The sequence below is a fragment of the Dreissena polymorpha genome, chromosome 6 (genome assembly GCF_020536995.1).
Source record: "Dreissena polymorpha isolate Duluth1 chromosome 6, UMN_Dpol_1.0, whole genome shotgun sequence".
In the NCBI taxonomy this organism is placed as follows: Eukaryota; Metazoa; Mollusca; class Bivalvia; order Myida; family Dreissenidae; genus Dreissena; species Dreissena polymorpha.
The window spans coordinates 46,116,255-46,129,159 of NC_068360.1; the positions used below are offsets into that span (position 1 = coordinate 46,116,255).

At 34.9% G+C, this 12,905-nt stretch overlaps 1 protein-coding gene across 1 annotated transcript in view; it reads right to left on the reverse strand.

Moving 5' to 3' along the window:
• LOC127834124 (cullin-3-like) overlaps nucleotides 1–12,905 on the reverse strand; it is a 36,334-nt gene that overhangs the window by 17,447 nt on the left and 5,982 nt on the right. The window contains exons 2-9 of the mRNA XM_052359744.1: nucleotides 11,586–11,783; nucleotides 9,392–9,505; nucleotides 8,481–8,641; nucleotides 5,869–5,983; nucleotides 4,168–4,347; nucleotides 2,779–2,827; nucleotides 879–1,027; nucleotides 17–193 (exon numbers count right to left, since the gene is read on the reverse strand). Of these exons, the coding sequence (XP_052215704.1) occupies nucleotides 17–193; nucleotides 879–1,027; nucleotides 2,779–2,827; nucleotides 4,168–4,347; nucleotides 5,869–5,983; nucleotides 8,481–8,641; nucleotides 9,392–9,505; nucleotides 11,586–11,783 (1,143 nt within the window). The remainder of the gene's footprint in view (nucleotides 1–16; nucleotides 194–878; nucleotides 1,028–2,778; nucleotides 2,828–4,167; nucleotides 4,348–5,868; nucleotides 5,984–8,480; nucleotides 8,642–9,391; nucleotides 9,506–11,585; nucleotides 11,784–12,905) is intronic.

The following is a 12,905-nucleotide window of genomic DNA, read 5'->3' on the forward strand; positions in this document are numbered from 1 at the left end:
AGCAATAATTACTCACCCCTTTCACTCCTTTTTTCAACTTATCATCTATAAACAGTGACAGGTATTCTGGCGACTTGGAGTTCAGGTTTATAAAGTGTTCAAAGTCACTTGATATTGTCTTTTTAAATAAATTTTCATTACTAAATGATTCATGGAGGAAGTGATCGAATCTGTCTTTCAAGTCCAACAAATTCTGAAAAGAAACAAACAAAATAACAGCAAATGTTCAAAGCATTATAATAAACATTAGTACAAAATGCATAAATCTGTTTCATGAATAAGTAGATATGAAGAAATGGTATATATTGTGTTAAGTATTGAAATATTCAATGATATTTATGTATTTTTAAGTAAATGTATTTTTAAATAATTTTGTTACAGGCTGTAAAAAATCATTCATTTTTTTAGCTATTTTTGTCAAGATCAGATACAGAGCAATGATTCCATTTTTATTCCACATAAAAAAACTCCAAATTCAATCTCAGATTATTGCACACAATTAAAATGCCAAATGACCCAAGAAAGAGAGGAAAGAAAGACAGTACCATGATTAACTTCTGGTCTTGATGGATAATGGTTGAGACGTTAATCATTGGATTGCAAGGGTCCAAAGCCAAAACGCAAACAGTTTAAAAATTATACTTACATTTGAGCCATATCTTACATTACCAAAACCCCACTCACCTGTAGATATGTGATAACCCTCACTGACCTGTAGATACGTGGAAGCCAACACTCACCTGTACATAGGTGATAACCCTCACTGACCTGTAGATACGTGGAAGCCCCCACTCACCTGTACATAGGTGGAAGCCCCCACTCACCTGTACATAGGTGGAAGCCCCACTCACCTGAACATAGGTGGAAGCCCCACTCACCTGAACATAGGTGATAGCATTCTTGGAGTCCTCCCCCTCCTCTGCCACCAGAGCCTTGCCCTGCTCCCTCAGGTAACCGCTGATACAGCCACACATGGTCTTCAGGCCATTGTCCACTCGCTTCAGCAGCTTGTACATGCACTGTAGATCTGCAGCATGGGGGGGCAAGAGACTTTACTTTAAACATTGGAAACTGTGACCCGAATTTCAGACGTGTATATTAGAAATACACATTGGTTGTTACATTTTGCAAAGCCTTTTCAGATGTTGAATCAGTTTAGTATTTCAAATCATGCATGTATTAAATTTTATCCAATTTTTATACCGACATTGACGGTATAACACCTCATGGAATAAACTAGCCTGTATCCCACCTTGTTGAATATACCTGTCGCGTGCACGGACTACTTTTTGTTCTTTCACTGAATGATTTTTCATAACAAATCTCTAGAGTCCAGAAAACCTTAGCTTTAAAATTATACGACCTTCAATCTTTAAATTTTGTCTAAGGACATAATTTTTCGCCAACCGTATAATGAATCAGCTGATTGATGGCGTCATAAAATGACATACTTATTGCGTCATTTTCCAAAAATATGTGATGTCATCTTTTGGTGTACACAAAACTAGTATGCGATGTCTTGGAATAAAACATTGAAGACGCGCATTTTTTTCGTGTAAATTTATCCTGGATGTAATTATAAAGAAGTGCATATTCTATGGACTACTTACCTCGGATGGAACCGGTGAGACGAAGGATTTAGATCTACATGTAGATCTAGCTTATTCGTGTTATTGATGTTCAGAATGTGCATGCCTATTTGGATGTGAAATTTATCATTTTCAAGTTGTGTGTGAAGAACATATTGATGGGTGTGTATTTTGGTTCAGTAGTCTATTCAATTGGTTTTGCTTTTGGATTTAAGGTAAAGTAAGGGTATTTTCTTTGATGAATCAACTTTGTATTTGTTATTTTATCAAAGAAAGTCTATTCAGTAAGAATAACCCGTTCGCAACAAGTCATGTCAAGTGTTTCAAAGTTTGCATTATGAGGGATTATCTTGTGTTGGGTCACAAACTACAGGATGTGAATGCTAGATCTAGACGCCATCAAAATCTGCAGCGGCCATGAAAAAATAAGGTGAGTATATTTTTTTTTATATAATTTATGTTTAGAACGAAATTGTGTAAATCTACATGTATGTTGACATCGACATCATTTTGCCAGGAGCAATCGCCACCATATTAGATTTTAATCATTTTCTTTGAAAAAAAATATGAATTATATTGAAGTAAAATCTTCTTTTGAAGGTTGTACTGTGTTACAATTTGCATGCTGCGTAAAATTGAATCGAGGCATGTGGTGATATTTGTTATCGTTTTTCGGTTTTTGTGTGAAATTTTGTAAGACTATTTTGCGTACCAGAACAAATACATTCTATATGGTTACATTCGTTAGATTTTAAGCGCTTTTTAGAATGAATTAAAATTATTGCTAACATCTATTTATGTTAAATGAAAAAATCAAATGGGATAAATACAATACTAGGATTAGTGTTGAATACAGAGAAGTTTATGTTGCTCGACTCGAACACTGAAAGCGCTCGCCAAGGCTCGCGCTCCCGGCGTTCTAAGCCTCGCAACATAAACTTCTCTGTATTCAACGCTAACCTAGTATTCTCTATATGTTTCATTATTAAAATGTAATTCAAAGAAGTTCCACTGAAAAGTTGGTTTTGGAAACATATTTTACATGTTTTAAAATGTCAGCCATTGTAAACAATTAGTCCTTTAAAATCATCAACATTTATATAAGCAATTTGTAAGCAATTTGTTTAAAAATTGTTTTCTTTGATGAGTTTGAGATTGGAATACAATCAAGTTAGAAAAGGTTACCCACCATCTGTTTTGTTGTTTTTGAGCATATGTACAACACCAGAGTTTTCCATCTGTAAGAATACATCAAAATATCTGGGTACAAAAAACAAGACAAAAAATGAAACAACAACTTTCAATATAAAAAGAACCTGGATTACATTAAAGTCTATGCGATTGAACGATTAAAACAACCACTAATTGCCAAAATAGTTCATTTGTGTTTATTTATTTAATAACATTAACTCGTGCATGATCAAAAGATGGGTTTCTTCATCAACAGAAGACTTAACAGCTCTGGAATCTTTACACTGAAGTAAAATATCTAAGCATAGACAACTTTTTACAGCTCCTAAAAAACAATACAAAATAAAACTTCTGCACATGCCTGCCTTACCAACTTAACTCCACTTAAATACAAACATGAACTTCTTTAACAAAGCAATGAAAGTTAAGATAAGACCAACTAGAATTTGCCAAAATAGTTTTGCTCATGCACAACATTTATGCATATGGAAAAAATGTCTGCAAGTTTGAATACTGTTAGTTAAAAATTGTTCATGAGTGAACACCATCAGACATGTTTGTGTCTTCAGACAGACAGACAGAAAAATTGACAGACCTCCATTGTGATTCCACTTTAACCCACCTCCTTCACTTCATAACAGAGGGTTTGTTTAAAAGTGCAAGAAAACTCCTTCAGACAAGTTTGTGTCAAACGATGGGCTGACAGACAGTTGTCCAAAGTGATTCAAATATAATAACAATATAATTTTGATTTTATATAAGTTTCAGCCGACTTAAACTACTTTTAAAACTAATCTTAATGATGTAAAACAAAAAACAATAAAAACATGTTAAACTTATTAATTAGATGTGCATAAACAAAAATTTCAAGTTTGCAATATTATTTCCGATCATAATGGGGACTCACTCACCACACTCTTAAAAAGAAAAAAACAAACAATGACAGACAATAAGTATTGATTCTACCCAGCAGAACGACTCAAGAGCATTTCAAAAAGCCTTATGTCTTTCGATTTAATAAAGCTTATATAATAAGGTTTAAACAAGAGATGTGTTTGTCAGAAACACAATACCCCCTATTGCGCCGCTTTTAAATAAAATTTCAATATATCATTTAGCAGGTTTAGAAATTATCTCCCTTTTAAAGGTTATTACTTCCCTTGGATTGTATTTTTTTACTTTTGACCTTAAAGGATAACCTTGACCTTTCACCACTCAAAATGTGCAGCTTTATGAGATACACATGCACGCCAAATATCAAGTTGCTATCTTTAATATTGCAAAAGTTATGGCAAATGTTAAAGTTTTCGGACGGACGGACAGACAGACAGAAGAACAGTTCAACTGCTATATGCCACCCTAGAAAACCAAGACCATGCATGCCTACCTCTACGATGGTCTTCATGTGTTTGCTGATGAGCTCCTCCTCTAGGACCTTCACTATCCTCTCCTCGGTGGACTTGTCCAGGTAGTGTGTGGCCCTCTCTGCCTCCTCGTTGATACGAGCCTCCACCTTCTTGATGTACATTGAAGCACTGTTCTCTGCTAGGAAATTCTGACTTTCAGCCTGCAAACCAATTAAATATCCTGTCTAGTTTTCATTTTCCTCCACTTTTTTATGAACATTGACTCACGGTTCCTTACCAGGGCCTGTATTCAACAACCAATTCTTAGACATAAGAATAAAGAATAGACTTAGAACAAGAAAATTTTGCTCAGTGTGTGAGTCTGTAGAGTCTACCACTGGTGATTTTGCAATAAACAAAGCATTCTTCATGAAGCAATTTGTAGATAGAGGTGATTAATGCCAAGTTTGACTCAGAAATAAAGCAGCTCTTGTATATCCTATTAAAATAATATTCTTTATTCTCAGACTGAAGTCCAAGAATTGGTTGGTGAATAGTACGTGCCCCGAACTCTGAGAATCCAAAAATGTTTGTATGAGGCCCCAAAAATGTTTGTATGAGGCCATGAGATCATGAGGTTCTGTTGCGCCTAAGGCTGCATTATGTAAGGACCCCTTGTGTGTCCCAGAACTTTCCTTATAAAGGAAATCAATATTTGCATATGGTGTTAATTTCAGCCACTAGTAAAGCAGCAAGCATCTTGAAGTCCAACTTTTTAAATAAATAGGGAGGAGCTACAGCTCTGTTTCTGCTTGGTTATTCTAAGGAATATTTTCTATCACAAAATAATATGCCCATTTATTGATGGATTTATTGTGTTAAAATAGATAACATCAGTGGGGGGCCAATGTATTTCATGGAGCAAAATAATCGAGTCCACACTTTAAAAGAAGAAGGGTCAGTTGCCAAGTTGTAAAAAACCAAGTGACGAACTTTGTGATACTCAGTAATTTGAGTAAAACTTTGTTTTGCTGTTTTTTTATTGTTGAGAAATGAACACAATTTATATAAAATCTAAAATAATATTGAAGAAAACAATGAAAGTTAAAAAAATCATATTTAACACCTTAATTAGTTTTGTCAGAATGTGAATGAAAAGAAACTGAAAGGAAAAATCTAAGGAAAAAAACTTAACTTTTTTCATATAGAATGACACATACTTACATAAATTTTACTCTTGAAAATTTGAACTAAAGACTCTTGACTTATGGGAAGTGAATCATAGTAAAAGCCCTGTTTTGATTTATACTATGGTGAGCTCTGACTCAGGACATCATTTGTATTGGTTATTTTGGAGTTTAACAATTATAATGTTTTCAATAAAAAAAACACGGAGCATTTGTTACAATGATTTTAAAACATTTTCAGAAGAATCATTTATAACAAGAGATTGCCAAGCAATATTGTCTACCGGTGAAACTCCACCATTGTCGGTAATTTTTTGTTGTTGCCATAGCAACTAGAATTCTTGACGTAGGAACAAAATGAAATGATGTGCATAATCTCCATATTGCCATCTATCCATGTTTCAAGTTTCATGACAAAATATGAAGAACTTTTAAAGTTATTGCAGGATCCAGAAAAGTGTGATGGACAGACTGACAGACAGACAGAGCGCAAACCATAGGTCCCCTCCGGTTTCACCGGTAGGGGACAAAAAGTGCATAAGTTCTAAGACCAACCATATAAAACTCTCTGGACTCTACGAGGAAGGGCTGTTCAAAATCTTCTGAATACACCTGCCTTGTCTCTATACCAAGTATCATCAACATCTGACAAGCATTCTTCACCGCCCCTCTGAAGATGACAACACAAATGACATGAGCCTCAAACATTTACAATAGATTGATAGCATATTGAAAGTGATGCTTAGGCAAAAAATTAAAAGAGCCTTAATTGTATAACAAGAGCACCGCATAACGGGTGCCACGCTCAGCTGCGAAAGCTTGTCAGAATTATTTTTTTTTATAGAGGTCACAGTGACCTTGACCTTTGACCTAGTGACCCAAAAAGGGTGTGGCGTGAAGAACTCATCAAGGTGCATCTACATATGAAGTTTCAAAGTTGTAGGTGGAAGCACTTTGATTTAAGAGGCAATGTTAAGGTTTTTGTAAAAGTTTTATATTAGAGGTCACAGTGACCTTGACCTTTGACCTAGTGACCCAAAAATGGGTGTGGCATGTAGAACTCATCAAGGTGCAACTACATATGAAGTTTCAAAGTTGTAGGTGGAAGCACTTTGATTTTAGAGCCTATGTTAAAGTTTGATACTAGAGGTCACAGTGACCTTGACCTTTGACCTAGTGACCCAAAAATGGGAGTGGTCTGTAGAACTCATCAAGGTTCATCTACATATGAAGTTTCAAAGTTGTAGGTGGAAGCACTTTGATTTTAGAGCCAATGTTAAGGTTTTAGCACGACGCCTACGGCAGACGAGCTGGCTATGACAATAGCTCGGATTTTCTCCGAAAACAGCCTCACTCAAAACCACAATGACTTTAATGTTTAAATAATCAAACTTGTTCATTTGCCTTAAACAGATTTTTTTGTTACTTACATATTTCATATACTGTGAAACAATTATTAATCGTCAGGCATTAATTTTCGTGTGTATCCTCAGTCGACCGATTGACGAATTCAAGATCCTAACAAACAATTATGTCTCATATTTGAACAAATTAAGACTGAATTACCAAAGGCATGAGGAACTAAAACCCAACGTTATGCACGCATGCATACTCCGTCTGTTTCGTAATCAAGATAAATCCGGTTTTGACACAAAAGTGTGTAGATTACACAGTGTACTTAACTGACACATGACATTGCTCAAAAACGCTAGTGCAGTACAGCTGTATAGACTGCGTTGACTTCGTTTAGGTAGATCCAGATCAACGACAATAAGTGAAATTAAAAGATGATGATGTGTGATCAACACCTGACTTATACATTCTCCGCATTGATTACAAATAAATACAGAACATATTGATTTGTGTTTGGTTGTTTGCGTTCATATACAATACCGGTGTAAAAATAGCGTGTGCTTAGTGTATGGGCTATCCATCTTTTTAATAATTGACAGCATTTACAAGTTTTACAATACATATTTCAAATCATTGTAACTTGTAGCAATTGAAAATGTAACAGGTAAAGAGAAATGAGCAATCATGACGATTAGTTCCATCCAAATGTAGGGTATTTTTTTACAGAAATTCCCTTTTAATTTTGCGCCATTTTCAGGAAATCACGTTTTTCGAATGACTGAGTATGACGCAATAAAACATTTATTGCAACATTTGTCTCCTATTGCATTCAATCTAATTTAAACTCACTCGTCCATTGGTTGTTACAATTAAATCTGAACTGTGCCCTATGAAACCGCTGTCCGATAATGCACTGTTAATTTTACACTTCCAAAAATTATTGTACTTAAAGTGATCAAATATTTAAGATGCAAAACTCTTGAAGCTTTTTTGAAAACTGACCAAATAGTTTGCTAACACTAATTTTAACCAATAATCTTCGCACCTTCTCTAATTTGCGCCGATAAAGGTAAGATTTTTATGAGTTTGGCCATGATAATAAATGAATAAGACCAATTGGCAACTTGCTTCACTCTTTCAAACACTCGTTAATGGTTTTTTCGGTCGCACTAATCCGCTAATTATAATAATGATACACTAATGGGGGCAAATTACTGATCACCTGATAACAAAAGACTAGTATGTTGACCTGTGATAAACAGGCCCCACCTCCTTCAAGTGTTCTCCCTCTTTCCCCACAACCGCGATATATTTTGGACTTGTTTTACAAACAAATCGGATATTGAATTTTTTTTCTAAGTCAGGACTTGGCGAATTTAAATGCTGACTAAAACGTCATTTTTATAAAAATGACAAAATTTCGTGCTGGCAAAAATAAATGGTTTCACAGTATTCAAAGACACCATCCTTGTAAGTATAAAAGCTAAGTATGAATCATTATTGATATTAGACGAAACACATTATTTTGGGTTTGACAAGAATTCAGACCTTTTGAATTAGTCTAACTCCAAAAGTAGGCTAGTGTCAAGATCAAAATGAGGTGAGGTAGTATATGTTTGTTGAGAGTGCTCAGAGATTACATACATACACTGTCATTCAAAGCTTTGTACAAAGCAATATTGGTGTTAAACAAAACATGCCATCAAAGATTAATCTCGTACAAGCAGATGGACAAACGGAAGAACAGACAGGCCTTAGGATTTTTGCCAGTTGGATTAAATTTATGTGGGGGGCATAAAAATCATGGCATCTACCTGTCTACAACCTCCCCCTTTCGTTCCTTAGCAACCATGTCCAGCAATGTGTTCCTAAGATGCTCATTGATGGACTGAAACCGCACGACTTCATCACGGAAAATCTTCAAACCCAGGTTATACACATTGTCTACGTTGTTCTGTTGAACATATACACGGTCCTAAAAAAACAACAATTAAATAGTGTAATTATGTCAAAAGATAATTCATGATTTTAACATCAAACTTGTTTGGTTATCAATATCATAAACTTCATGTATACTATAATATCAAGATGTTTTTATACAATAAAATAAATGTATCTTCAATTTCAGATACAAGAAACCCCATAATGTCAAAACACATATTGCTTTACATTTTTCTTTGCATTTTTCGACATTTTTTCCCAATCACATAAAAATTGACTTGAAGAAAAAGAAACTATAATTATTCTTATAAGAAAAACTTCTATGACTATGAGAACATAACACTAAACAACTGAAGAAATGGTCCATTTCCACGTCAAAAATAGCCTTCAATACAGAACAAAACTGCAAGGATTTAAGTGATGCGCCAACCTGACATGATTTAATGTCATAAATAAACTAACTTCACTAGTAAAATATGAAATAAGAGACATTTGTGACATGTTATAATATAACAGTAATCTGAACCTTCATTCCACAACATGGTATGTAGTCTGGGTCCTGGCAAATGTCTCTATGTTTTCAGTTTTTCTGTAATTTTATTTAAATTTTAGCATGGTCTGGCACTCTGCAGAAAAGTATTGAAATTCAAAATCACCATTCTTGTGATTAGGGGAAACAACGTCAAGTCTTCTATTAAAGGACCTTATTTTGTCCGAATTCAGCCAAACATTCTGTCAAACAACAGCCCGGTAACTAACCCCAACCCCATACAGTGGCCCATACCATGTACATGAGGATATCTCGTATCATGACCATGGAGGTCTGGTGGTCCGACCAGGCACTGTTCAGTGTCAGCAGGAAATTATTGTTCAATGCGTGGAGCACATCTTTCTGCACCTTAAACACAAATGCAAATAACATTAAGCCTTTGCATGCTGGGAAATTTGTCGTCTGCTAAAACGTTGTCTGCTGAATTCCTACAATTAGGATTTTCTTCGATTTTTTTCAAAGAATACTATCAGAATAGCAAACAGTTTGGATCCTGATGAGACGCCACGTTTTGTGGCGTCTCATCTGGATCCAAACTGATTGCAAAGGCCTTCAAAATTCGGTTCCCGCACTAAAAGAGTTAACTCAAAAACCTTGACCATAATATCTGTTTGGAAAACAACCCTATTCGCAACAATTTTTCACTGCAGATAAATCCTTTCTTTCCAAGATTCTATAATTATAAATACACATTAAAGTTTTAAAGCATTTTAAATATTTATACATAAAAAAGTGAATAATTACATGAACTACGATGAATTTCAAACAAATTTCATGCTAATTATTTCATCTACTAGCCAGAATCGTCAAGTAAATACGCTAAATTTTCACTCATTTTTTTACGCAACATTGCCCTATTCTGGGGCTGTCTGGATAATGTTTAGCTTTAAGAATGCAACAAAAATCAGTTCAGGAAATAATCTAGAATTTACTATCTATGGGTCCCTGAACTCGCAGATTTTAGACCAATGAGTCCCAGGTCAAAATTAATGAGTCCACCTTGAAAAAGAATGGGTCCCAAATTTTGAAAGATACCAAGTAGTGAAGAAAATGAGTCTAAATGGCACTAGCACAATAACTATATTTTGCAATAAACTTTTAATAATCTCAAAAACAGTGAATATTGAAACCAAACAAGATGTGTTTGTGAAACACAATGTCCCCCTATATATGACCTTGACCTTGTGAAGGATGACCTTGACCTTGTGAAGGATGACCTTGACCTTTCACCACTCAAAATGTGCTGCTCCATGAGATACACATGCATGCCAAATATCAAGTTGCTATCTTCAATATTGCAAAAGTATTCATAAAATAAGTGATTTGGGCCACATATATTTGACCGCTGACCTTGAAGGATGATCTTGACCTTGACCATTTACCACTCAAAATGTGCAGCTCCATGAGATACACATGCATGCCAAATATCAAGTTGCTATCTTCAATATTGCAAAAGTATTTATAAAATAAGCGATTTGGGCCACATATATTTGACCTCTGACCTTGAAGGATGACCTTGACATTGACCTTTCACCACTCAAAATGTGCAGCTCCATAAGATACACATGCATGCCAAATATCAAGTTGCTATCTTCAATATTGCAAAAGTATTCATAAAATGAGCGATTTATGCCACATATATTTGACCTCTGACCTTGAAGGATGACCTTGACCTTTCACCACTCAAAATGTGCAGCTTCATGAGATACACATGTATGCCAAATATGAAGTTGCTATCTTCAATATAGCAAAAGTTATTGCAAAATGTTAAAGTTGGCGCAAACAGACAGACAGACCAACGGACCAACAGACAGACAGGGCAAAAACAATATGTCCCCCACTACTATAGTGGGGGACATAAAAACAAATTCAGGGTTATCACAATCTTGTTTGCCTTCACATAGGCTATAACAGTGTCTGTTACATGAATGTAATAAACCTGTTACAACATTTCAACTTGATTCAAGTCAATGATAATATCATTGTTAACATCCAAATTGCGAGCCTGATAATATTATTGTTAACGTCCGAATTGCGAGCCGTTGACCTAACGTTATTAAAGATTAGAGTTGTTTGTTTTGGATCTAGCTTCAACACCTTATTTTGGAGGCATTATTTCTGTATTATTTATGAATAAGTTACCAAAAGTTTAAGCAGGCCTTCATCCGGGGACTCTAGAAAATATCAGAACACACTCTATTTAAAAGGTTGATTCTAATTGGGACGTATTATACAGCAGCGGCTGGACTAGAGCCAATCAAAAGAATTGTTGCAGTCTTCAAGCCTCAAGGCTCATTCTGTTAAACTCAGCGTTCATCGCTACACTTCTTTCAAAACTATGCATCTATTTCGATATTTGTGCGTCATAGACGCAGGACGCGCATGTACAATGTAGATCATTCCCTGTCAGTTAATTTGACACACAAACCTTTTTGACCAAGTGTTCTGTGACAACTTCCTGAAGTCCTGAGTACAATTTCTCTCCATGTTTATGCAGAACCATCGTATAAGCATTACGATAAAGCTCCTCAAAACTCAAACCACTGTTGTTCTTCTTCTGTATTTCTTGAATGGCATTCTTTAACAAGGCCCAAATATTCTCCACATATTTTTCATCCATTGTCATCTAAAACAGAAATAATTTATGAGGTGTTAAACAATTTGTAACGAAATAGACGTGATTTTGAGCAAAAAAAATACAGGAAAACAAAACATTCATGTAAATACACAAGATATTTCAACCGGCCCTTGTTTAATGCTGATTATGTTCAACTGAAAACAATGACAACTGCATAGTAGTCTTTACACTTGGAATAATGGAAGGACATTAAGACAAACATTTTGAATATCCCTTCCTTTGGGATAAAAAAACACGCTGACCCCAATATGTTGCAAGAACAACTTCAATGCCTTTCACAATTGCTATGCCATTAGAATGCCAGACAATAACCCTCCCGGACAAAACCCTCCCGTCAGTTTTATAGGGGCCCGACAAAAACCCTCCCATGAAAAAACAGGGCAGGACAAAAAGCCTCCCATGACAAAATGGGGGCGGACAAAAGCCCGACCGTGAAATCTGAGCCATGAATTCAAGTACCAACGATTATTTATACATTTTAAATCCGAAATCGGTCATTTCCGAATGTCATTTCAGACATTTTCTTTTGTTGTCGGTTATCCGAGATATTCATTTTTGTAATAGTTACTCCACTTCAGAAGGTCACATTACACTATATCTTGACTAATTAAAATATTTCCGAATTGAAAATGTTGTTGTTATTTTCCACCCATTTGACGTAAATTATATATGTTTGAACTAAGATGTTTATGATAACTTAGTATGATAAGAACTACGATGTTCATTTTTACTTAGTATGAATAACAAGTACATGTAGTGTGTTTATAAAAAATATATAAAATATCACTTTGTTCGCCAGTTTCAGTTTGATATTTTGAGCAAATGTTGTCAGCATTGAGTTAATTTTTTGGATAAATGAATGCAACATTGTGTGAAGCAACTACATCTGTTGGTGTTTAATTGCTTTTAATTGATTCTGTGATTAAACTAATTAAAAACTAAAAGTAGTTGCAGATTAATATTTTGCTTTTTTGAGTAAATTTTTCGGATAAATTAATGCAACATTGTGTGAAGCAATTACATTTGTCGGTGTTTAATTGCTTTTTATTGATTCTGTGATTAAACTAATTAAAAACTAAAAGTAGTTGCAGATTCACCTTTTGCTTTTTT